General features: G+C 38.6%; 1 protein-coding gene across 1 annotated transcript; it reads left to right on the top strand.

Moving 5' to 3' along the window:
• The first annotated feature begins 1,454 nt into the window (after window positions 1–1,454).
• LOC124143300 lies at window positions 1,455–23,658 on the top strand. The gene is made up of 11 exons (XM_046512216.2): window positions 1,455–1,860; window positions 8,522–8,634; window positions 8,889–8,984; window positions 13,957–14,055; window positions 15,133–15,225; window positions 15,662–15,788; window positions 16,551–16,646; window positions 18,327–18,426; window positions 20,782–20,940; window positions 21,202–21,395; window positions 22,723–23,658. The coding sequence occupies exons 2-11, from the start codon at window positions 8,524–8,526 to the stop codon at window positions 22,839–22,841; spliced, it is 1,194 nt and encodes a 397-aa protein (XP_046368172.2). The 5' UTR covers window positions 1,455–1,860; window positions 8,522–8,523; the 3' UTR covers window positions 22,842–23,658.
• The last annotated feature ends 1,426 nt before the right edge of the window (window positions 23,659–25,084 follow it).

Genomic DNA, 25,084 nt, shown 5'->3' with positions numbered 1-25,084 from the left:
GCTACTGATTGTGTAAGCGTGTCAAGTTATGTGCATAAATTAAACAATCACCTGATTCATGTCACGCCACAGTATATATTCCTACACCTGGAATGTTTATCAATGTCGTCATTTTTGTCGTCTTTGATATACACACCTGCTTTTGGTTAGACTATTGTCGATAAAACATGTTTTCGTTGTGTAGCAGGGCAGTGAATGAGCGATAGTCAAACACATGCTACGGGTGAGAGACGTTTATCCCGCCAATGGATTTGTCATATATTTATCTATCTAGGATATACACCCTGAAACATATTTAAGGAATGATAAGTAATATTAACAATATACATAATGCAGTCATCGACATCACAGTATTACAAACCGTTTTACATTACAAACACATCTTATTCATATTTTAATTGTTAAACTGTACAATAATCTGCTAACTGATGTAAAAACCAAAAAGAATAATTATTCATATATTATATTATCTAAGTGTAAAGCGATTACAAATCTCTTTCAAAATACATACAGATACATGACTTTACGGGTGTTACACACTTATGTGTCACACAAATATAGAAACTGACTATACAAGTTATTATGTGCCTACCCTGTAGGTGAGACTGAGGTGTCTTCCCGACTAGCGCCGAAACTTCTAATTCCATATATCTGAATAAAACATATGCGTTTATAACAATGACTCATACAACTATTTACATATCCCGTATAGTACAGACAGTATATTATACAGAACTGATCACAAAAGCAATTGAAACATAGCCTATTCCATAAAACAACACATACACTCTTCCTCATACATACTTGAATAAAGAGACAGAAAAGTGATACATTAGTAATTACCAAAGCTTACAATTTATAAGTCTTGTTTACCACATTTACTTAAATAAATTGTAACTGAGAATATGATAATATTAAACACGTTTAGTTAAGTTTAGTATTATAGGTTTAATATACTGCAACATTTAACTGCAATAACATACAACACAAATATGCCCAAGCATATTGAACTGATTTTAGATGATTTCACTGGTCAACCTGTCTGTAAGATGAGTGTGCAGACTGAGAACATACCTCAATGAACCGAAAAAAATACACAGTCAATCCTTAAATATATTACATGTACACCGAGTGAACATTTGCCTCATATATAGATATATATATATATATATATATATATATATATATATATATATAGATATATATATATCAATTGCATGATTGATTATACGTCTGTATAAATACGTCTCCATTTATAATGGGCTCAAAGTAAAAGAATATGTTGAACCCATTAGCTCATTTTGGAATCAGTGAGATTCAAGCTCACTACCCTGTGAATAAGGTGACTGGGTAGACGGTAGCTCAGTATCAACGAAAGACATCTGGTACTTATACATTATTGAATAAAATGGCTACAGTGTTCTCTTCCATTTGGTTGGCATTTGGCTCATGAATCGGATGTTTTGTTCGGATTGGCAATAGCAAAACAAAGTCATTTGGCCAAGAACTTTCCCTTAAGCTTCAGATATCACGGCGAACTTTCAAACAGTCATTTCCCTTCCACTGATTCACCCACCTGAACTAGAAATAAAAGAGACCAGTGAAAGCGTCTCATCTGTTTGGTATTGTACTGTAAGAGTAGGATCTCAATACTGTTGAAAGGCTAAGAGACATATGTTATGAAAATCTTTGAAACTGCTTGTTATACCAACATGTTATACTGGTTTTGCTGATAAGTGGGAATAAAGCCTTGGAAATGCATAAATAGGGAGCTCTGGACCGAGACTGTTGACTCATTGGAAACCTGGACGATTGCATAGAGCTCAGGAGGAAGACACAGAGGCCTATACTCTTTACCAGGTACGTATACGTGTTTGTGTCAGCACCTTAAACTATTCATGGTGACATGACCATCTACAAATGCAGTGCCAACGTTTATTATACGAACTTTCTGGGCAAAGGTGTCGTTTATTGCCGTAAGGCAACAATTACTTAGTTGTATGTGTAAATTGTGTGAGTGGCAGGTGCTTCCGGTAAGGCAAGGTATGCTTACTCTTTTCGCAAACACCTTGTGTCATAAACTGATTTTCAGTGACCCATTGGTATAATATTCAGCGCTGCTTTGCTTTTTGCGCACACGACGGAATCTGTTTTGGAGACAGTTGTTTTCTGGCGATGAAATTTATATCATTTTGTTTAATTTTCAGAGCGTTTTACCTGAAGTGCAAATGCCTGCATATTTCCCATACACGTGTTGTGAAATCTATGCAGTCATATTCACACATCTGATGTGTTTAGATATTACTGTATAACTGGTGCCCTTTAGCTTTGGATAAATATGTATATGGCCTTGTATATGGAATTGGGCGAAATTTATACCTAAATTTGCTCAGTGATCGTATTTTTTAGTGTTGGTTCACATTGTCAAACTTATGTTTTATTTTTCTGCTCTCAGTAAGGAGAGCAGCCCTTCATCAAAGAACAAAAATCTAAAAGAGAGAGTTTATGGTGAATTTAGTCGCACACGTTAGAGAAACAATGTATGTATGTCAACTTCCATAAGTTGACAGCCATTAATTCTCTCTCTTATGTGCATCACTTCTAAATGGAATTAAAAGACGTAACAAAAAAGTAACCGTGATAACATGACGTTGCATACATTTACATGATCAGATTCGCTTATATATTTCTGTAATTTTGCTGTAAGATATTTGAATTCTAACCCCACCTTCGTCGGAATAACCCGATGCAGCCATTGGTATGGAATCCTAGAACAGACATTGTCGCTTCCCATAACCAAGCACAAACTGACCGAATTAAATGCAACATCGTCACAACGCGACATTTTGACAACTTCCGCGTTTTGAATAATATTTCTGTGTTTTATTTTAATGTTAAAATCTGCTGCGTTGTTTCATCGTCACTCCTTCTGAAATGTGCGATAAGGCATGAATAAGTACGATAAAAAGTATTCAAAACTAAACAATGAGGCAATAGGCCAAAATGTCGCATTGAGGAGCTTTACTTCATTTGGCCATATTTGCTTAGATTCTAGAATTCCATGCTCTGGTCACACTCCGGGACAACTCAATAAGACATGACAATACTTGTACTTGAGTCTGTAGTATCATAGGGTGTTTAGAAACACTTGATGGATTTAGTAAGCAACAGTCATCAAATAAGAATTGCTCTCCTCAGCCTCTCAACGTTCTCAAATAATTCATCATAAATATCTGGCTGGTCCCTGACTTCATTTAAAATATTTCTCTCGGTCTAATTGAATGATGCTTAAATAACTAGACTGAATGAAATATCGAAAAAACATAACTTGTTCACGCATATGCTGGATAACATTAAAATGTTTGCATACATATACAAGTAAACAGTGTTTATTCCGCGCGTGTGTGCCTATATCTTGCTAAGGTCGATTAACGTTCTATATTCGAAGGGGGTTGAGGTTTTGTAAAACTATTGTCACCCTGAGATATCGCAAATCCATGTCATTCGAAAAATATTTCTGCCTACTACTATTTTAAACGTAGAACATGTGTAATTTTAATTGTGGCTGCGTAGCCATTTTTTATTTTGAATGGTTAGATATAGTGATATCTCTTTATGGTTGTATTGCTACCTTTAAATATTATTTCTGTGATATTGTAGTTATTTTACTGTCCATCGATGACAGTTTTTTTATATTTAGTCTAAATATATGTATGATTAGTGTAACACCTCTCGTCTGGATATGGCTGTAATATTGCCGATGTGACGTTAAACATTAACTCTCTCACTCATTAACGGGATACAAATTAAACATTAACTTTAACAGTACATCTTTGCAGTGATACCCCCGAACGGTCTTGCTTTGTCGCTTGGCCTAAACTCGATAAGCTCAATTGTTCGTTTGTATAAATCTGTTAACAAACGTAAGCGCGTGATCTATAATCTTCATTTACAGGAAGAGAAATGATTCTTTGAAATGACAGATGGCATGTGGAGGCTAAATAAACAGACAAAAATAATTCATAATAAATACACTAGATGCATAGAATGCTGGGAGCGGCTGGGTGTGTACAATTTTCTCACAATTTTCATTCTATGGACCAAGTGCTAAGGATAGAGTTGTGGGTAACATACCCTAATCCTAATGATCGAAGAGGCACGGGCCCGGGCAATTATCACTGCAAACACGAAAACGTCGTTTTTTCCGTATATGGACATTGGACGGAAAAACGACTAAAAATTCATTAAAATTGATTAATTGGTTAGCGTCTAGAAAGTGTCCGGAAAAGCGTCGAGTTTTTCAAGCGTAAAATGGACGGAAAAACTCTGCTTTTTGCTCCGACTTGTACAACTGTTAACGGCCAAACAGATGGCGCTGGTCCCCCGACGCACGTGATGCCCAAGGCTTCCTTTCGGAAGCATTAGGTTTCGTATTTCTGGCATGCCTTGCTCTAGTATCTTTCGCGCGCAGTGCAGCGAGATTTGCTGAGTAGTCAGTTTTAGGATATGTTACATGTTAATTGAATTCAGACACGCGCCAAGAAGTCAAACCAAACCATGTTACCAAGTTTATTGAGATAATGTATCCCTCCGCTATGCACAGTTACCTCTATCGGATAATGGGTTGTGTTTCATTTGGTTATAACAGTAACTAATTTTGTAGTGTAAAGTTTACACGATATACGGCTTTTCCATAGGACGAGAGGTGGGTCACATGACGTTTTTCACGTGACTGTATTCTTGAAAGGGGCACTGATCTAAGGCAATTCCCCGGGACTGGTTGTTGCTTTTGTTATTGTTTTTTCCCAGTGAGTACCCGGATGTATAGCAGAAATCTAGACTAGTTCACGACCTCTGCTGCGCCATTCGTAAGCGCATTTGTAACTTTTATTGGTAGTAATAAGGGCGTATGGTCACATTGATCAATAAAATGAAATACAGTTTTCGAGATAATAAGGAAATGTAGGTATCTTTGTGGGTAGCATCGGTAATGGTGACGAAGTTTTGATAAGTCACTTGCTTGGTAATTTTGCGATTTTCGTTTACACTATTTTGACTTGCAACACAAAGTAAATATTTCACCTGAGCATTGCTTTTTTATAGTGTGTATATTTTTTACCGTCAAAATGTGTAACATTTTCAAATTTATTAAACGCCTTAATATTTAGTTATTTTACAAAGGGACTGAAAAACATTTCCATCTGTATTATTATGATAACGAATTTCAAACATTTTGATGTTTTATGTCATCGCCAAGAGACTGAAAATGTAACGTTGAAAAGTACATTTCGATGTTGTTTGGCTTCTAATCCCACATAATAATCTGTTGTGATGTTTGTAGGCCCTTTTGATCGTCTTAATCAATCTGGACAGATTTTTTAGTCAAAACGAAATATTTACACATTTTATAAATTGCCTGAGAGAATCACATTTTACAAATTGACGGTAATATATACAAGCTTACAAAGGAAAAGACCTGTGAAACAACGTCTATCGCGCATTGAAGAATTTCCCAACCAAGAGAGAAACAAGGACGAATCGGTTCAATGCTACAGCAAATGAAGAAAAACAAAATGCAAATACCATAATTACAACCTACCCAATTTATGTGTATACATTTTAGGCAGCTTCCTTGTTCGAGGAATGTATCCGTGAATATCCATACAAAGGAACAATAGTCCACTCGTCTGCAGCTGTACAAAGAAACTTAATCGATGTCACGTGTCTCTGTAACAATCAAATATTTTAAAAGATATATATCGTTTCGGGATATTATAACCCGTGTTCGTTTCTCAACTGATCACTTGGATTGTTTCAGGTGTTTCACACAGGTGTCAAGTCTCAAGGGTCGGCTGAGAAAGCCCACGTGACAACTATTTTCATAACGTCCACGGTTCCTAAAAAATCCATTTAGTGATAACAATGAGCAATCAATCAACGTATTATCAGTTAACCCTTTGAACAAAGTATGTTGTTTTTACATCGGCACTTCACGCCATGATATGAGTGTATTCCCTTTGTTTTAGTAAATCTAGACATGTTAACACTCACCTTTGACATATCCACTGCGCAAGATAACAGCGATTAATCAATCAACGTATTTTCTGTTAATCCTTTGATGACTAGGAACGATCCGTTGATTTACAAAAAAAAAGTAAACCAACTGATCATTCACCTCTTGCTGGGCTGCCACGTGCATATTACATAACACACATTTCACCTCACTTCAAACCTGAATTTAGATTGAATAATTACCCCAGACACAATAAATGCAAAATGGGAACCTTTGTCAACAATCAGTTAAGTAGCTTACTGCAAAACGTTTTCATTCATCAGTTACTCGAGAAGATAACTTTATTTCAGTGATCAAAGCTTACCTTCGGCCCTATCACAGTTGTTTATTGTATCAAAGTTGTTTACAACACGTAATTATGATTATGCCTTTACATCTCCGACTAACGACTTTGTGTGTCCTGGTTTAAGCCTAAGAACATAATTATATACTCTCACCAAAATATCGCCACACAAACAAGACATCACACCCTGATTTGTATAAGAACATATACTCTCACCAAAATGTGTCCACACACACACACACACACACGTCATCTCACCCTGATTTTCGGCGCGCCATATTGCTCGACTTGGTCAGGATCCCCTTCAACAAAACAACGTGAATGTCGTGCCCTGGCGCCTCACTACCCTGATCTCTCACCAATCGAGCACATGTGAGATGAGATGGATCGGCGCCTTCGACGTCAACTACATGTTCCACAGATACTCCAGGAACTTCGAAACATGCTCCAGCAGATATGGACAGATATCCCACAGGACTTTGTGCGACGCCTGGTCCATTCCATGAGATGAAAATATGTTGCTTGCATCGCAACCAGAGGTGGACACACACGCTATTGATTTGTAAATTGACATTTTGTCATGTTCATGTTTTTTTTTCATAAAATGACACATTTTCTGAAGTCGGTATAGCAAATTCAACCATTTGAACACTTACATAAGTCTTTTATCAGTTGCAAACCGATATTGTTTCAGATTTGGTAAAAAACATAACTTTGCATTCAATCTTATTCAACGTCACAGGAACTTTTGTTGTTCAGTATATTATATCACCTTATCGTCTTCTCCTCACTAGCAGATGGTGAAGCCAGATGTACCCCTCACTCTAACCAACTAACAAAATCTGAAACAAATCTTTATGTACAAGCATACAACCAATCGCGAACAAAATATAATTGTCCAGATCCGAGGATGGCGGTAAAGATGCAAGTGCCACCATCATTGGATCCTCAAGAATCCCAGAAAAGAGCTCAATCTTTACGGCTGAGGCCAAAGCTCTATTAACAGTTTTGACCTATATTTAACATCTAAACATTTCTTAAATCTTCTCTGATTCATTGTCTTACCTTCAGGCACTTAAAAGTGTCTTCTTAAATCATCCCATAATCCAAGACATTTTAGAACTTTTCAATGATCTTTCTACTGGCCGATGTGCTATCGTCTTTACTGATTACCAAGTAATGTAGGCATTACAGGTAATTAAAAAGCCGATGTTGCAGCTAAAGCATCTCTTGACAAACCATTATCTCCAATACTTATCCCGTACATTGATTTCAACCCAACCATCAAGAGTTATACTCGGTATCTCATGCCAAAGTAGGAATCAATAAACTTCACGAATTAAAACCAACAATCGGTCATACCTTCTTGGGTTGTCAATCAAGACATGACGAGGTCGTTTTAGGACGATTTCGTATTGGCCAGTCGGTTTACCCTTGAATATCTGCTTAAGACAGATCAGGACGAACCTCCTTAGCGTATCCCTTGTGATGAAATGTTCACCGTCAAGCATATATTGCTTGACTGTGCGTACTTTGCAATCGGAAGGGATTCACATTATCAACGCGCACATCTGAAAGATCTCTTCTCCCGTGTCAGCGGGCATCGCTTCTTAAGTTACTTGAAAGAAATCGGTCCGTTTAATAAAATTTAAATATGTATGTGAATAATTAAATGCTTGTTTTAAAATTTGGTGTGATGCTATTACCAACTGACATGTCCAGGAGGTTGAAGTACGGTACAGTTATTGTCCTCCTGTGTGACACGTCATCCTATCATAATCGATGTTACTATCATCAACCTGTGTTTTAAGCCTATTCATTTGGTAACTTGTGGCCTATAGCCCGTGTTTTAAACTGTATAAATGACATTGTTAAGCCCAAATATGTTTGAAAAAATTGTTTTAAACCTAACTTTGTGTTCATGATCAACTTGGAATAATATTGTCATGCCCAAATATGTTTGAAAAATTTGTTTTTAAATATAACCTTGCATCTGTGACTCACTTTTGAATATATAAACTTGGTAACGTCGCTATATGGCTGAAATAATGCCGATGCGACGATCAATTGTAACTCACTCACTCACTATGATCATGGAAGGGGTTTTCTGGCTTTTATTTAAAAATAACACAATTAAGACTCAATTGACGCTCAAATGCTTTCAGCAATGAAGATATTGGGAATCGTGGTTGCAGTCTCATTGATCCATATGATACCAGAGGACTTCTTACCTCAGCTCTACACAATTGGCACTCATTACCAGATAGGGAACAGTGTGGTATGTTGTGGTGTTTTGAATGCTTTCGGCAAGACCTTCATGTTCATTCTCTGTATGCCAGGAAGAGCAGCAAAAAAAAGATGTCTTTTATTGTGCAAAGATACGTTTTCGAGACTGTATCGGAGCTAAACAGAATTCCTTGAGAATTGTGAAGAAGATTTAAACAAAATATTTTTGAAAGAATTAAATATCAATTCCGGTGGTGTAAAATGTTCGGGATTGAGGGATGTATTTACTGGTGTGTTGTATTCCAGGGCAGGACATTCCGAAGGGTGATTCAGGAGTTTTATAATCAGAGTTCCTCCTTGGCAGAAGTCACAAAGTTCATACAAACAGACACAGGGAAAAGTGTAAGCTTGTAATTTTCACTTTGTTTTGTGTTTACTCATGCAAGATTACTGCGATGAGACAACGTTCGACTTTCATTGTCCATGGTAGTATGTAAATATTCACCTCTGTTCCATACATGCCAGAGAATGAAATGTTTACCTATCCAATATTGAATCTTGTCTATGACAAATAACGGAGTTGAAACGAAAGAAAAAAATACATGATGATAAACAATAAGAAAATTTAGCTGTATTAATTATGATCGAATCTTTTAGCAGGATTAGAAGAACATTAAAATGAAATATTCGAGATATTTTTATGTCATGTTCCCACATATTTAAGTCGGTGGTCCCCTGTGCATGTGGAATTCTTTTTCATTATCGTTGCAATGGAATGAGAAACGTTTAATTAAATCCGGGATGGGCTTATATAACCCAGAAATCATAATTGTGTACATCTGTCCAAGAAACTCACCACCACATTGGACGATGAAGCTGCTGCGACATCTTTTTTTGTGTGTACTAACAAAAGATGTAAACAAATAAGTAGTCACTGTCATGATATAATAATCTAAGTATACCCATTCTTGGGATTAATGGTCTTCATTTGATTAATTTTCTGATCAGGAAAAGGCTAAGGTCACCAACGATAACAAAAACCCTCAAGGTACCCCAAGGAAGTATTCAGCAGCTTACAGGGCAATTGTGATCCGTTATGAGGAATGATGTGTACCTCTACTGCCATTTAAAATCATTGTCAAGGTCGTTTACCAGTGACACGAAAGGTGGTTGGTTCATGAAGGTTAACAGTACAGGTTGACTGGTAGCGGTCGCGAACATGGTCCATGACTGACTTCCATGTTACCTTTAAAACTAGTATCTGTGATGTAATATACAAGATTCACATTGGTGAAAGATATGTTGATGCCCTGTGAAGGTTTACGTGGATGCCAATCAGTTAGAAATACACGGCCTCACGGAAACATTTTGTGTTCTTGTGAAAGGGCGAGCTGTTGAGAATCATTCTTATATCAGTGCTGATTTACTGTTAAGTGTCCATAGCTAATCACCTTTCAGTACCAATTATCTACCCGTGACGTTTCGGGGGTAGAATAGGTCTTTAGCAACCCATGCTTGACGTAAAAGGTGACTATGCTTGTCGTAAAAGGCGACTAACGGGATCGGGTGGTCAGGCTGCTGATTTGGTTGATGCATGTCATCGATCCCTATTGCGTGGATCGATGCTCATGATGTCAATCACTGGATTGTCTGGTCCAGACTCGATTATAAACAGACCGCCATCATATAGCTGGAATATTGCTGAGTGTGGCGTTAAACAACAAACCAACCAATTATCTGTTGGCTTCTCTTGTTACGTTTCCACTTTTGTGATGTTCTTTCAGGTACACAAATAGGTTCTCTGCCTCTTAGCATTTACCTAATGGAGTAATATATATATATATATATATATATATAAATATATATATATATATATATATATATATATATATATATATGTATACAACGTTCAGGGTATCTACACTCTTCAAAGAAACGCACAGGTAGATTTTTAGTAAACTTATTGTACCTTATATAGTCAATATATTTAATTCAATATCATAGATACAAATGTGATATTTTGGTGCTCGATAGTCACATGTTGTACAAAGGCATTGGAAACTGTTCATTATCCTGTCACATAAAGCCACAAGGTGGCGCTGAACTCGGGCAGCAATCACGGCCCTGCATCTCCTCGGCACTGACTGGATACGGGTACGAATTCTGTCCTGCGGAATTCTGCGTCATTCTGCTTGTAACGCGTTGGCCAGATGTGGGAGTGTTTGCGGCGTGTTCTGACTTTGAAGTACACGTCGATCGAGGTCATCCCAGATGTGTTCGATTGGCTTGAGATCTGGAGATCTCTACGACCAGGGCAAGACGTTGAAGTTGGCATTATGAAGGTAGTCTACCGTGACACGAGCTGTGTGCTGTGGAGCGTTGTCCTGTTGAAACAGCTCCCCCTGCCGGTCAATGATTTGAAAAAGGTGAGGTTGAAGAATTTGATTCATGTAGCGATTTGCTGTCACATTTCCCTGAACCACAACCAAGTCAGATCTCATGGTTAAGGATATGGGCCCCCACACCATGACACTACCGCCACCGAAATTGTCGAATTCACGTACACAACGTGGGGCAAAACGCTTATTGCTACGACGGTAAACACGTTTTCTCCATCTAGAAGGTGAAGAAAAAATCGATTCATCGCCAAACCACACTCGTCTCCAGTTTCTCAAATTCCTGTCGCTGTCGATGGATCTGTTACAAAACAGGGACGATAACTGGTCTTCTGGGTCGGATTCCAGCCTCGCGAAGATGGTTCCTGAAGTCTGGTCCGATATGCTCTTCCAACCAGAGATGCGCCTGCAGTCTCCGTAGCTGTGGCATTGCGATGACGTAGGTGGAACAGTCAAATGTAGCGATCCTGTGCAGGGCTGGTAACTCTTGGTCGGCCGGTTCTAGGTCGGTCTGCAGTGGAATTGAACTGTGTGTATTGGTCCCAAAGGAGGCAAATGCTGCTGAGGTGGACGTTCAAGTGGCGTGCAACAGAAGACTGCGATTCCCTTCTTTCGATACGTCCTATAGCTATGTTCCGATCAGCAGCGCTGAGTCTTGGCATTTTCGAAGTTGAAAAATGTTGACAATTGAATGACAAATTATTGACTTATGCTTGTCTTTTTACAGCCCCTACAACGAGTTACGAATGTCATAACTTGCACGTGCGTTTGCTTTACTGTTATCCTCCATGACATTTTTTAACAAGCGTGAAAACAATGCCGTTTAAGACATTGCAAATCGACAATAGCTGCGTTTTGACGCACCGTTTATCGAATATCAGGCCACCGACATTTTCCAATAACATATATCCAATTTGTATACCTGATTTTATGTGCAGTCAGCTTCATACTACCTGTGCGTTTCTGTTTATTTGGAAGAGAGTACTTACTCATTCATCAGGTCAATAAATGTACCCTCCATGTGCTCTAGCAACTCCCTTGCCTTTTCCCTCATCTATTAGATTCCCTAAATGTTCCAAAATGTAGTCTTCGCAAATGTCTTTTTGTGAAAACACCAAAGCAAGTCAAAATGCAAGTTTAAACTGTTCACAATCAGGGCTCGATTTAACATGATATAGGTTACACACAATCAAATGTTTTCCCATATACTTCTATAGTGACGTTATATATATTTTTTAAATAACTAAGCATTCAGCAGCCATTTAATAAATGCACGCGTGTGCCCAGTTTGGCCTCAAAGCAGCAATAAAAACAAAAAAGAATTGACTAGCTTAGCCAGCTCCTTTTCCGAGTACAGGAAGCTAAACACACTATCCCCAATTCCGCACCAAATGTCACTTGCTTGAAAATATCTGTGGTCACATTCAGCATAAGTCATCATGTTAAAAAAGACTGTGCTAAATCTAGAAAAAATCATTGTCAGTTTTAATTACTGGATGGAAGTACATTACAAAAAATCACATCCAATCACAGGTGCCAGACGATTAAAAAGGCAATAAAAATCCTTCATCTTTTTATACCTATAAGAGAAACTAGAACATATTTACGAGTAACCGGAAGTAGAAAAGATTGTTGACATTCAACATATGGTCTCTGACCATGTTTATAAGTTACATTTGAATGATTAGTACATAGTTTAAAAAAAATATGGACAAATCAGGAAGCATACATCGTAGCATATTCTAAAAAATCTCCTACTTGCCACGACAAATAGTTAAAAATTCATAATTATGCATGTTGGCCATTCTTGCAAGAGGGTTCATTCATGAAAACCAGTGCGGTCTTGTCTAAAGTCTTGGCATCTAAAATATGATCGTTTGTGATCTAAAATTTGTATATGCTTATGGAGAAAGAGTTGTTAGTAAACTCATTTAGGTTTGGATTTGTCATTCCAAAATCGAAATTTGCTTGTGTTTTGAAACTTTACCCGTGATGACATTTTTTTTTATCTTTTTGTCTGCACGGATGCACATATATGTACGTCTTTGATTTCTGCAAGGATTAAAGTGACAAAAATATGGTTTATGCCTTGCATATAACTGAATACGATTTGACAATCAGGTATTAAAAATGTAATGCAAAGCTCCACGCAGTGATGTAGGAATCAGTTATAATTATGCACATGTACAGTAAGAGATGGCATGCAGTATCGAGTAAGTTTTTATTGACATTTTTAGGTACAGTAGATCAGGGTTCACTCAAGGAATTTTCTGACATGGGCCCTTCATGTGAAAATTTTAAATATTCCCGAGGTACGCCCATACAGCAGAATGTTAAAATGCCTCATTGTATTTGAAAACGTGGGCGTAGAATTATGGCTGGTAGATAATTGTATTCAAGCAATACGACTATTTTATGTGTGTAGTTGAAAATAAGAGTGTCAATGCAGATTAAAATATTGAAAGATTTGCGCGATTTTCAATCGCGCTGAATGAATGTTAATGCGATATCTATAACAACTATGCGAGAATATCGCGGAATCGCGGCCTATATATATATTGCTTCTCAGAAAAAATAATGAAAATTGGATTTATATTTTTTATATATAATTATATATAAATAAATATATATATATATATATATATATATATATATATATATATATAGTTGACCTGATGAAGGAGTAAGTATATACTCCGAACGTTGTGTTCCTCATAATAAAGAAGTCAACATCCCAAAAGTGGTATATATATATGACTAATACAACTGTTATGCGTCGCCAAGAACTACAAAACGCTTTCATTACACCTGAAGAGCCGTTAAACGGCGAAAGATCTTGTGACGATAAAGGAGTTTTGACAAGCACGAATGTCTGGACTGGTTTTTTTCTATATTTAATTTATACACCTGATGAAATCACTGCTTATATATAGACACACAAACATTCTCTGTACTTAAGCTGTTTCAGTGTGTTTCAGTATTACAATGGGTACTTGGAGACTGTGTGGAAAGTGTTTCCAGAGTACGTCAATGAGTTAACCGGCCTAACAGATGGAGCGGGGGTCAGTTTCACTGAGGTGAGTGTGTGTGCGTGGATGCGTACGTACGTGCGTCTGTGCGTCCGTGCGTGCATGCACGTAAGGTAGGGACAGTGACTGAATGTTTTCTTTAACACCACTGTTATTCTGCTGCCATATCACATAAAGACATGGGAATCGACCTTGCATATTGAGCAAATGCCGGTATATGTGCCTAGATCCATATAATGATCAAACCTAGCATTCGTGTTGTGGAAACACACTATCTACTCAGTCACCCTACCACGCCCCCATGTCTTGTTTTTCAATTACCAAAATTCATTCGTTAACTCAGTGAAATTTTAATTATCGTAAATACGATTATTGGCACTGGGATATATTTACGTGTTAATATTTATTCTCCTCTTGGAAATAGGTGTGCTATAAGTGGATGCATTGTGTATAGCACGTTTACAAACCTTCTGTCCTCCAACTTGTTTTCATAGACCCAGGCCAGTGAAGATCCTGGGTAGAATAGGTCTTCAGCAACCCATGCTTGCTGTAAACGGCGACTTTTCTTGTCGTAAGAGGCGATTAACGGGATCGGGTGGTCAGGCTCGTTGACTTGGTTGATGCATGTCATCGGCCCCGATTGCTTGGATCGATGCTCATGTTGTCAATCACTAGATTGTCTGGTCCAGACTCGATTACTTACAGACCGCCGTCATATAGCTGGAATATTGCTGAGTGCGGCGTTAAACAACAAACAAACAAACAAATCATAGACCTAATCCAGCAGGCCTGGGAAGAGTTAAGTGAATGAGTGAGTGAGTTGGTTTAACGCCGCTTTTAACTGTGTTCAAGTTATATCACGGCGTGTCAGCTTAATTTGGGAAGAAAGCCTGAATTGATGCAGATCTTAGATGTTTACCACTTCGGTGAAACCCATGAGCACGGGTATGGTGCAGACAAACCTAGAAACATAATCGGGGCGAACCGGGATTCGAACCCACAATCATATGTTTCTGGCGTGTCCAAGGGACGCAACTTTGCATAGCGAATTGCGGCGCCTTAGATGTATGTGCCCCCCGTGCCTCCGGGAAGAGTTGAAATAACACGCGATTTACTGGATTACAGGCCTTTTCGTCGATGATCACACCTGAGATGCAGGCAGTGATGAAGGTAAAGGGGGCCCAGTCCTGTAGCGATGTGTACGTGGCGGACCAACAGGTGGGCACTCAGGCAACTGGCCATCTCCTGAAACCCAAGAAGAATAAGTCATGGGGCATTCACCTGGGTTTGGGGGAAGCCTTCCCAGTCACCTTCAATATACCTTGTTGACAGATCTTGTGATCAGAATGAATATGTACTTTGCAAAGTCTTTTGGATAATTCATATTTAACAGTCTCTGATAATGTTAATTACATACATGGGAGATAACTCTTCATACGAGATGTGTACATTTTCGTTACCAGGCCATATGCAGCATAATAACATCAGGTACAGACAGTTGAATAAGAATACGACAATTACTTTTTAGTATGTAAGAATGCATATCTGGACACTTGTTCAATATTTTATAAATATAAGGAACAATTCCCACTTGAGGTAAGCTGCAAGGTTTTTCAATTCAGTTCCCGTTAGATCCAGTACTAACCATCTTCAGATCGCCATCGGTCACAACGAAGACTCACCGGAACTGGTTGTTAAAGGGAGGATATTCATGGTGCATGCAACTATTGTGGATCAGGATGACAGCATTGTGGAGCAATTTTCATCACTTACTCTTCCAGGTAGTTATTAACGTCGACACACGTTGCTTGTGTTGGCTTTCAGTACATTTGATGCTGAAACAACGCGGAAGACTGAGTAAATGGTTCCTGAGGATACGCTGACACTGCAAGGAAATTCTCTCAACTTGCAGTAGGCTCCCTGACATTCATTCCAATGGACTACAGTGACCAGAAATTTACTTACGTGTGGTGAAATGGGGTTGAACGTCGCGTCCAAGATTATTGCACTTATATAACGACGTGTGTGTGTGTATGTGTGTGTGTGTGTGTGTGTGTGTGTGTGTGTGTGTGGCTGCTTGTACTAGTCCTGATTGATGCCGATTTATAGTGCTAGCCCACTGAGATACCATGCCGCAGTTGTACATGAATACCCCACTCAGACACAGTATACTGACTCCGAGCCGACCAGACCCCTTAATGCCAAGGGTAACAACAAGTAACATATTTAACGTATTTTGGTATGACGCGGCCGGGGAATGATTTACTAATATGGACTTATAACACATTACTTTTTGTATCTCAATCACTTTCTCTGTAGTCAGTTGTAGCTTACCACACATCAAGACATGTGCTGTTAACAAGTTAGCCACGTTGCGATACAGCCATGCAGCCCTCACATTTGCATGAATATAACAATGTATAGCGGAGTTGGGAGACTACACTATATCTCAGTGTAGCACGTTGTAACTGATCCTCAAAATACGCACACATGTGTATGCTGTGAAAGAAATGAGGCCGTCACTATGTATTGCATTGTTTCAGGTTTACTTTCTGGAAGTGCGTTCAGTTTCAATGGAGACGGCAAAGTTTTCACCTTTAATTCACTTTCTCCTGCGACTGTTGAAGCTGACAAAATACGTAAGAGAGCTGGCAGTTGTAAACCCAAGAATATCGGTTCTCCTTAAATGTTCCAAAACTCGAAAAACAAGCTTACATCGCATGCCTCCAGATAAGTTAAGAAGTCAGTTCTCCGATCTGATGACATCACAGCCAGTTTAGAAAACGCACATGGTTACTGAACTGTAGCTTTATCTACTGATGTACCCATCCGAGATGAGAATATAAGACCAGTGAAAGCGCCTCATCTGTGTCATATACAGATATTTTGATTTATGCATGTATCCACAAGACTGTATGACGAGAGGGATGTCTTCAGTTTTCCAATAAACAACTTTCCCTTCATGTCGAGCAAGGGGCGGTCAGGCAGCCTCGTGCTTAAAGCCCTCGCTCCAGGTTCGATTCCCGACATGGGCACAATGTGTGAAGTCTTTGTTGTCAATATTTCACAATTACAGTTTGTTAGATACATTCAAGAAAACTCTTTCTACCACGATTTTTAATCAAGGCTACAACATTCAAAGCCTCAGTAAAGCTTTCAAAAAGCTGTAAGGTACACACAAATTTGTCGCTTCAGTGATATATACGATGTCCAGTGTTCCAGTGTTTGTTCGGGTCAAGGGTTGACTTGCTTTTGCATATGCCTGTGACGGTGCCACCGGTTGGGCTGTATGCGCTCACCTTTTCGCGAAGACTTGGATATTTCTTATGATCATGGAATCAAACGTTTTGTCTGTCTATTTTCAAGTAATTTCATGCTCCTAGTTAAATTAAGACGAAACATAAATCATCGTTCGGCCTAACCTCACGGAGCTCGGGTCTTCGGCCATCCATGCTTGTCGTAAGAGGTGACTTACGGGATCAAGAGGTCAGTCTCGCTGAATTGGTTCAAATTGGTTGAATTGGTTGAAACATGTCGTTGTATCCTAATTGTGCCATGCTGATGATGTCAGTCACTGGATTGTCTGGTCCACACTCGATTATTTACAGATTACCAGTATATAGCTGTAAGCAGACTTAAACAACAAACAAACCAACTTTCGGCCTAACGACATTATGGTGGGAGTACAAGTTTTGGAATACATGTCTTCTGCGTACATGTATAAATGAAGTTAAATGGGAAGGTCTAATGACTCTAGGGGCGGTCGGGTAGACTAGTGGTTAAAGCGTTCGCTCGTCACGCCGAAGACCCGGTTTCGATTCCCGACATGGGTACAATGTGTGAAGCCCATTTCTGATGTCGCCCGCCGTGATATTGCTGGAATATTGCTAAAAGTGGCGTAAAACATACTCACTCACTCACTCTAATGACTATAGCTGAATTGATAAGAAAATTATATACATTACCAGTACAAGGACATCACTTCCGGTGTAAACCACACACCGAAACGGATTAATAAATTTGTTTGGTTTTACAGCGCCTGGAACATACATCTAGTCATGTTACAGGTTGCCAGCCTAAAGAGGAAGTCCGGCAAGGACTTTAGAATCCTCCTTTTTGTTCATTGGTGAAATTTAGATCACAAAATGTCATCTGAAATAACACCTTCCAAACAGATATACTTACGTGGTTATCACACAGATTATGTTGTCTCTAAGCACAGAAACATGTTTCGTAGCTGGGCCCGTAGTTTATGTAACATTGAGTCACATGATACCCGTGCCCGTCAGTGGTGATGGTGAGCCTGCTTGAACTTTCAGCTCGTTACTTCATGAACAGAGCTACATTGGGCGTGAAGTCACAGAAGGACCTCGAGGATCTACTGCATGGTCTGGGTGTTGGGGCGGCATATGGCTTCAAGTAAGAGCATATGACTAACACATTCATGAGGCAGACACAGGGTATTAAATGCATGGTGTGGGTGTATGCCCGACGAATGGCTTCAATGAAGGCGAGATAACTCATACATTTGTCAGGCAGCCCCGGGGTATCTACTGCATGGGTGTAAATACAAATTGTTAGACATTTTTAGAATTAGTGGAGAAATAGAATCTTTAATGTAGTCCGCAAGAGATTTAGAGAAATATGCCGGCGTAAAAAAAGATGTATTTGAAGAACCTGCTGTTGTAAATATTCATAACTCCTGTAATGATAAGAGAAATTCAAAAACCTTTTTGTCCGAACTGAAATTTCACCTACGAAAGCCACCCGTAACAGCACCCAGTATTGGTGTTTCTCAGTGTACTGATTACTTTAAAACTGTTTTGAATATTACTGATAGTAACTGATGTGGATTTTGATTCGTTCTGCAAAGCTGTTATTACAGAGCATCCAGTAAATAACATGAATTGTCATGCGTGAAACGATGAGGGATGTTGACAGTTTGCTAAATCAAGGCATAACGGCTAACAGAAAGATAATGTTCATGTTGTAAATAATTATATGGGCATTTCCTTGACGGATATTTGTGGGAAGGTATTTTACCAAGGTTTTGAATGATAGAATAAAGCATTTTGTTGAGTTATATGCTAAACTCCAGGAGTGTCAGGCTGCCTACCAAAAAGGATATTCCACAGTGGATAACATGCCTATTCTTCAATAATTAGTACAGAAATATGTGTCAAAGTCAAAAGGACGATTTTACTGTATGATCAGAGACTTCCAGAAAGCTTTCGACGCAATTAATATGGATCATCTTTGGTTTGTTCTGCATCCAAATGGAATTCATGGGAAAATATTTACTATCATACAGGACATATATTCTAAAACTCTTGCTTGTGTTAAAACTTCAAAGAGTAGCATCTCAGATTATTTTAACAGTCTCTGGTGTACGACAAGGGAGCGTTTTAAGTCCTCTTTTGTTTTCGTTATTCATAAATCAGTTGGAAGAGGACATCCAACAGTGTGGTGTTAGAGGGATATTTGTATATGGGGATTTACTGGGATTGGCTCCTATCTTATATGCGGATGACATGTGTATATTTGCAGATTCAGTTCTTGAACTGCAGAAGAAGATTGATGTATTACACAAATTTTGTAACAAATGGGGCTTAAAAGTCAACATGGATAAAAATGATATCTTAGTTTTTCGTGATGGTGGTAAGTTAAGGAACTACGAGAAATGGAAACTAGGGCATATACGTGTCATGTTTTCTACTTATTTCAGTTATTTTGGGTATCATAATTTCAAACAGGCTGTATTGGTCGAGAACAGTTTAGACATTAGTTTTGAAAGCAAGTGAACCTTTAATTCCTATAAAACAGCTTAGTTATAAACTATGTTCGACTCTCTATTATTTTATATTGTGATTCCTACACAAGATGATTAAGATACTGGTTTAAGATTCTTAATATGTCTCCAGAGAGCTTTCCAGAACGGTGTTACGATATGTTAGTTAGGTTTGAGGCCGTTGGTAGGAATACATGGGTTTCTACTATTAAGAATATGTTATATTCTAATGGCTTGAGACATGCGGCTTCAAGGTGCTGGTGATCCTAAATATTTTATAAGTGAGGTCATACTGAGGGTTAAGGACTTTCATGCACAAACATGGTATTCTGAAGTGTCTGGATGCTCAAAATTAGAACTGTATTCATTATTTAAGACATCATTATCACTTGAACGTATGCTTACGTATTGGAGAACTGGGAATTATTATTAACACAGGAAGGAGGGATGGCATCGATAAGACACTCTATTTTTGTCCATTGTGCCAGTTAAGGGCAGTTGAAAATGAAATTCATTTCATTCTGTTTGCCCTATTGATGAAGGTATTCGCTCAAAATATTTCCCTTATTTAGACTTTATTACTAGTAATAATAATCGTAAAGACACACAAGGTGGAATGTTAAACTCTTTTGATGTATACGGTCTTGAGAACTTAGCCAAATATGTTAAAGATGCTATGTGTCTTCATTCTTCTTTCCTGTAAATATTATTTCATGCAGCACTTGATGTGAAACTAAATTGTATATATCGGTACCTGGGCCTGATTACCGATTAAATTGATAGATTGAAAAGATAACTCAAGCATTTGTCAGGCAGCCCCGATGTATCTACTGCATGGCCTGGGTGTCTGAGCAGCATATGGCTTCAAGTCAGTGGATATATATCATACATATATATATCGGACTCGAATATTAATTTTAAAAAATGTATTAATTGATTGTAAAGTCAGCTCTTTAATGGTAGAAATCATAAATGTTTCTTTTCAGTTTGAACTATGCAGATATCAGAAACAATTCTGGTTTTCTCACAAACTATGAGGTTTCCCCGATTTCTGGAGCTGCACGGAATCTTGTAACCAAGACAATAGTTGCCAGGCAGGCAGTCCCAGGAGTGGACATTACAGGACATTTCTTTCACTTCAATATGTGAGTAAATACAGAGGAGGAGGTTGTTCTTTCTTCTTGTTACAAGTCTGTGATATGTCTTTAGCGAACAGTGTTTACATATGCATGAACTTGATACAATCTGATCGGGCTAATTCATTGAACAAAACGTCCTCATGTCTCTTAAAACATTGGCTAAGGTTCCCTTTTATGCGACAAATATGTAAAAAAGCATTGTTGTCTTCATCGTTACTGTAGATCCTAAATGTCGCCCAAGGTAAATATTTTCGTGGCCTATTTCAGGTATGAACGCACAAACATCACACAACTAGGAATGGATATTGTCTCTTCACAACATCGGAAAGCTCGTGCCCAAACGCTTCCACCTCCTGTTAATGTTCTGGGTATCAGACGGATACTTGGAGATGAAGGGGACAGTCAGTATCCCCTCTACCGTACACCAAGACCCTCAGATGCATTCCATACCACAATCACAGGTACTAGATACTACAATACCAAACAAATACGATCATTTGTTGATAACATCAAAGTGTATCAGTGCCATTATGCATGTCATAACTGTCTCACAGGTTGGTGATGTATGGTGTTTCAGTGGTATTATGTACATCATATCAAACCGACCAGGCAAAGAGGTCATACCTGTAACAGGTTGTGATGTATTGGTGTATCAGTGAGATTATATATATCATATCAAACCCACCAGACAAAGAGGTTATCCCTGTCACAGGTTGGTGATGTATTGGTGTATCAGTGAGATTATATATATCATATCAAACCCACCAGACAAAGAGGTTATCCCTGTCACAGGTTGTTGATGTATTGGTGTATCAGTGAGATTATATATATCATATCAAACCCACCAGACAAAGAGGTCATACCTGTCACAGGTCGGTGATGTATAAGGTGTTTCTCCGAGATTATACATATCGCATCAGACGCAACAGACAAAGCCGTCATAATTGTGAAGTAAATGTATAGTTGCTGGTCTTTACACTGTTTATCTTTCATTCACAAACAGCATAAAAGGAAACTGTTACAATTAGTGATCATGACTGAGGAAAACTGTACACTGTCAGCACCATCATCTTCCAGTGGCAGACAGCTATATTATTCAGGGCCTGCTATTTTATATTCTGAGGGGGACCTGGCTGCAATATTAAATTGAGCGGTTCAATCATCATATTTATACGCGGTTTCTAGACCTACCTCAATGAGTGAAACAACATCTAAAACATCCATTATTTTAACAAAGACATCATATGATAAGGTGATCATTACCCTCTTGTGTTGCCGTGTCGTTAATCCCATGTAATAGGAATAAAATAGAGGTTATATATTTGTCAAAGGATCGTAAAATACACTTCTATTTCAATACATGATACTGACGATACGGAAACATAATCGGCTTATATTTATGTTTTTCCAGCATTCTCGAGAACAGCTGATTTTTTTTTCAAAATAATCCAGCTTACCTGTGGATGTATTGACGACAATCTAAACACAGGCCAGTTTCAAAACGGTTTATCGTTGCGGCACAATGAACAATAACTCTTAACATAGACATGGATGTATTGACGACAATCTAAACACAGGCCAGTTTCTAAACAGTATATCGTTGCGCACACTGAACAATAACTCTTAACATAGACATGGATGTATTGACGACAATCTAAACACAGGCCAGTTTTAAAACGGTATATCGTTGCGCACACTGAACAATAACTCTTAACATAGACATGTAATATAATTTGACTATATGACAAGTTGTAATGCTGCTAACGTCCTGTTTGTCACTGCCTCCAGGTATTTTTGTGCTCGACGACTGTGTCCTCATGATGTACACGAGCAACCCTTGGACAACACCACGTCCCATCTCAACTATCAACCTACCAACAGGAGTTATGTGTCGGAAAAAACACTAAGTGCAGTGTTCGGCCACACGTGTTTCGGCCCCCTATGTGCTTAATTCGTTAATCTTTCTTTTACTTGTGTTGAACTGTTCTCTGTCAAAATGGACGGCACACCTCAGCCAATTGTACTCTGGCGCCATCCTGAATCTCATGTTGCCTTCACTGCGCTGTTTACATTCAGCAGACCACATCATGCAAAACTACTTCTGGAAATTCTCTACAAAACAGAGGACCGGAGATAATCTCGTGAAACTGAGTGAATTGTTTTGTAAATCTAATTGAATTGTAATGTAAATCTAATTGAAACGTCATGTAAATCTGATTGAATTGTCATGTAAATCTGATGAATTGTCATGTAAATCTTATTCAATTGTCATGTAAATCTGATTGAATTGTCGTGTAAATCTGATGAATTGTCATGTAAATCTTATTCAATTGTCATGTAAATCTTATTCAATTGTCATGTAAATCTTATTCAATTGTCATGCAAATCTGATTGAATTTTATATCCAGGCAACAACTGACTTGATTTGGAAGAAGAATGTGGTGCCGATGCAACTGATTTACACAGGTCCGTAAGTGTTGGCGCAGATTAGGAATAACACAGTTTGGTGTAACACAGACCAGAGGTCCATCTGGGATTCTAACCCACACTCTCAGAGAGACTCACCTCATGTACACTTCCATGGGACGACGATGCCAGTCAGTTATGACCTTGACCTTGAAATCTACTGTTACATGTGGGTCATATTGAACCTGGGTTAATAGAAATGATGTGTGCGAATATTGAACAATCAATTACCATCTGTTGATTATTTATATGACATATAAACGATGCATATAAAAAATCACTTTTGCGTTTCTATTTTTGTTTAACAGCAAGTGGCTGAGTGAATGAGTGAATTAGATGAGTTTAACACTGGATCCCAATCCCTCAGGATTGTTTGTCTACAGTCTCAAACATTATTATTTTTCAAGAATTATCTGGTGCAATTTATATTTTTCGAAAAAATCCCAATTCAAAATGTGTCATTTGATAATGAAATATTTTGAATATATATTATATTCATAATGTTGCGTAAAAAACAACAGCGCCACAGAATATCAGTCTCGATCATCTGCCGTAACGGTGTCCTTCCATTAGTTAGACGTCCCAATAGTTAGACGGCTTATAACAACACTTTAAACGGTTGAGTGCACACTAATCCTTATGCTTGTTACCTCAGACTTTAAAATGGAATAGTCAAGATAAGATCTGACAAACAAAGCAAAGCAGCTTTACATAGATACTTTAGTATTATACTTAACATTTAATGACACTTTACATTTGATAAATTTTATACAGTTTGTAACAACACTTTGTGACAGTCTTTGGTAATGTACACTTTACATTTAATAACTTTTACAGTTTATTTATCCCAGACGAAGCAAGTGTCCACAATCATCTAAATACTCAATAGCAGACTTGTCACCCTGCTGCAGCTGATCTTTGAGGCGTACCAGGCGGTTCTCTGTCTCTCTGTAGATTCTCTTGAGGCAGCGTGGTGCCGCACCAAAGTTCAATTGCATCACCTTAGTCCTTTCACTGAACTCGACTTTCTGGATGACTTCAATGAATCTGTAGATGTTAGGGTGAACATGTGGCAGTAGGTAGTCCAGTCGGCTGTGGAATCCCTCAAGGTTGTTGTTGGTTCTGGGTCCATCAGTTTCGAAATGGTTCCACATGTGAATCGGGAATCTGGCGTCATCATCCAACCAGGTTCTCACAATGTAGTCGTTAAAGTCCCCAGCTTTAGGCACATCTGGTGTCGACTCCATAGCTTGAACCCACGCATCCTGAACAAAGGGAATGGGCAGCAGAGCTAGCCCAGCTGCTCGTCGAATCCACTGGGTCACACGGGGGTCCCCTTTATACATGACTGCAAGTCCAAGATTTTGAGTCTTTCTCCAAATAGCCTGGGTGAAATGAAAAAAAACATCCCTTGATCACTGCTTGCGGAAACTCTGTCTCGATCGCACTGACAACGGCTTGTCGATCTGTATCTTGCTAGGTGACAGAGGTCTGTTGAGTCGCTCTTGAACTTCTGTCTTCAGTTGTCGAAAAAGCCGGCCATGCTGTGAAGGTACCATCGATGTAAAGGGTGTCAGCTTCCTGGAGGGCTTGTATCTGTTCTGCAGTGGAGAACGTTAGGATCTTGTCATCGTCGCCGTCGGTGAACAGTAGAAAGGGACGTCCATCTGTTGTCTCTGACCAT

Source organism: Haliotis rufescens, unplaced genomic scaffold (assembly GCF_023055435.1).
Source record: "Haliotis rufescens isolate VD_foot unplaced genomic scaffold, xgHalRufe1.0.p SCAF_30, whole genome shotgun sequence".
Classification (NCBI taxonomy): domain Eukaryota; kingdom Metazoa; phylum Mollusca; class Gastropoda; order Lepetellida; family Haliotidae; genus Haliotis; species Haliotis rufescens.
The sequence above is the reverse complement of the archived record's forward strand: the minus strand, read 5'-3'. Positions and strand labels throughout refer to the sequence as shown.

Bases quoted from the DNA above. Each gene is read 5' to 3' on its own strand.
- LOC124143300 (XM_046512216.2), top strand. From the start codon at position 8,524: ATGAAGATATTGGGAATCGTGGTTGCAGTCTCATTGATCCATATGATA. The intron at 15,789-16,550 runs GTAGTTATTAAC...GCATTGTTTCAG, and splicing joins TTCATCACTTACTCTTCCAG to GTTTACTTTCTGGAAGTGCG. The intron at 20,941-21,201 runs GTGAGTAAATAC...GGCCTATTTCAG, and splicing joins CATTTCTTTCACTTCAATAT to GTATGAACGCACAAACATCA.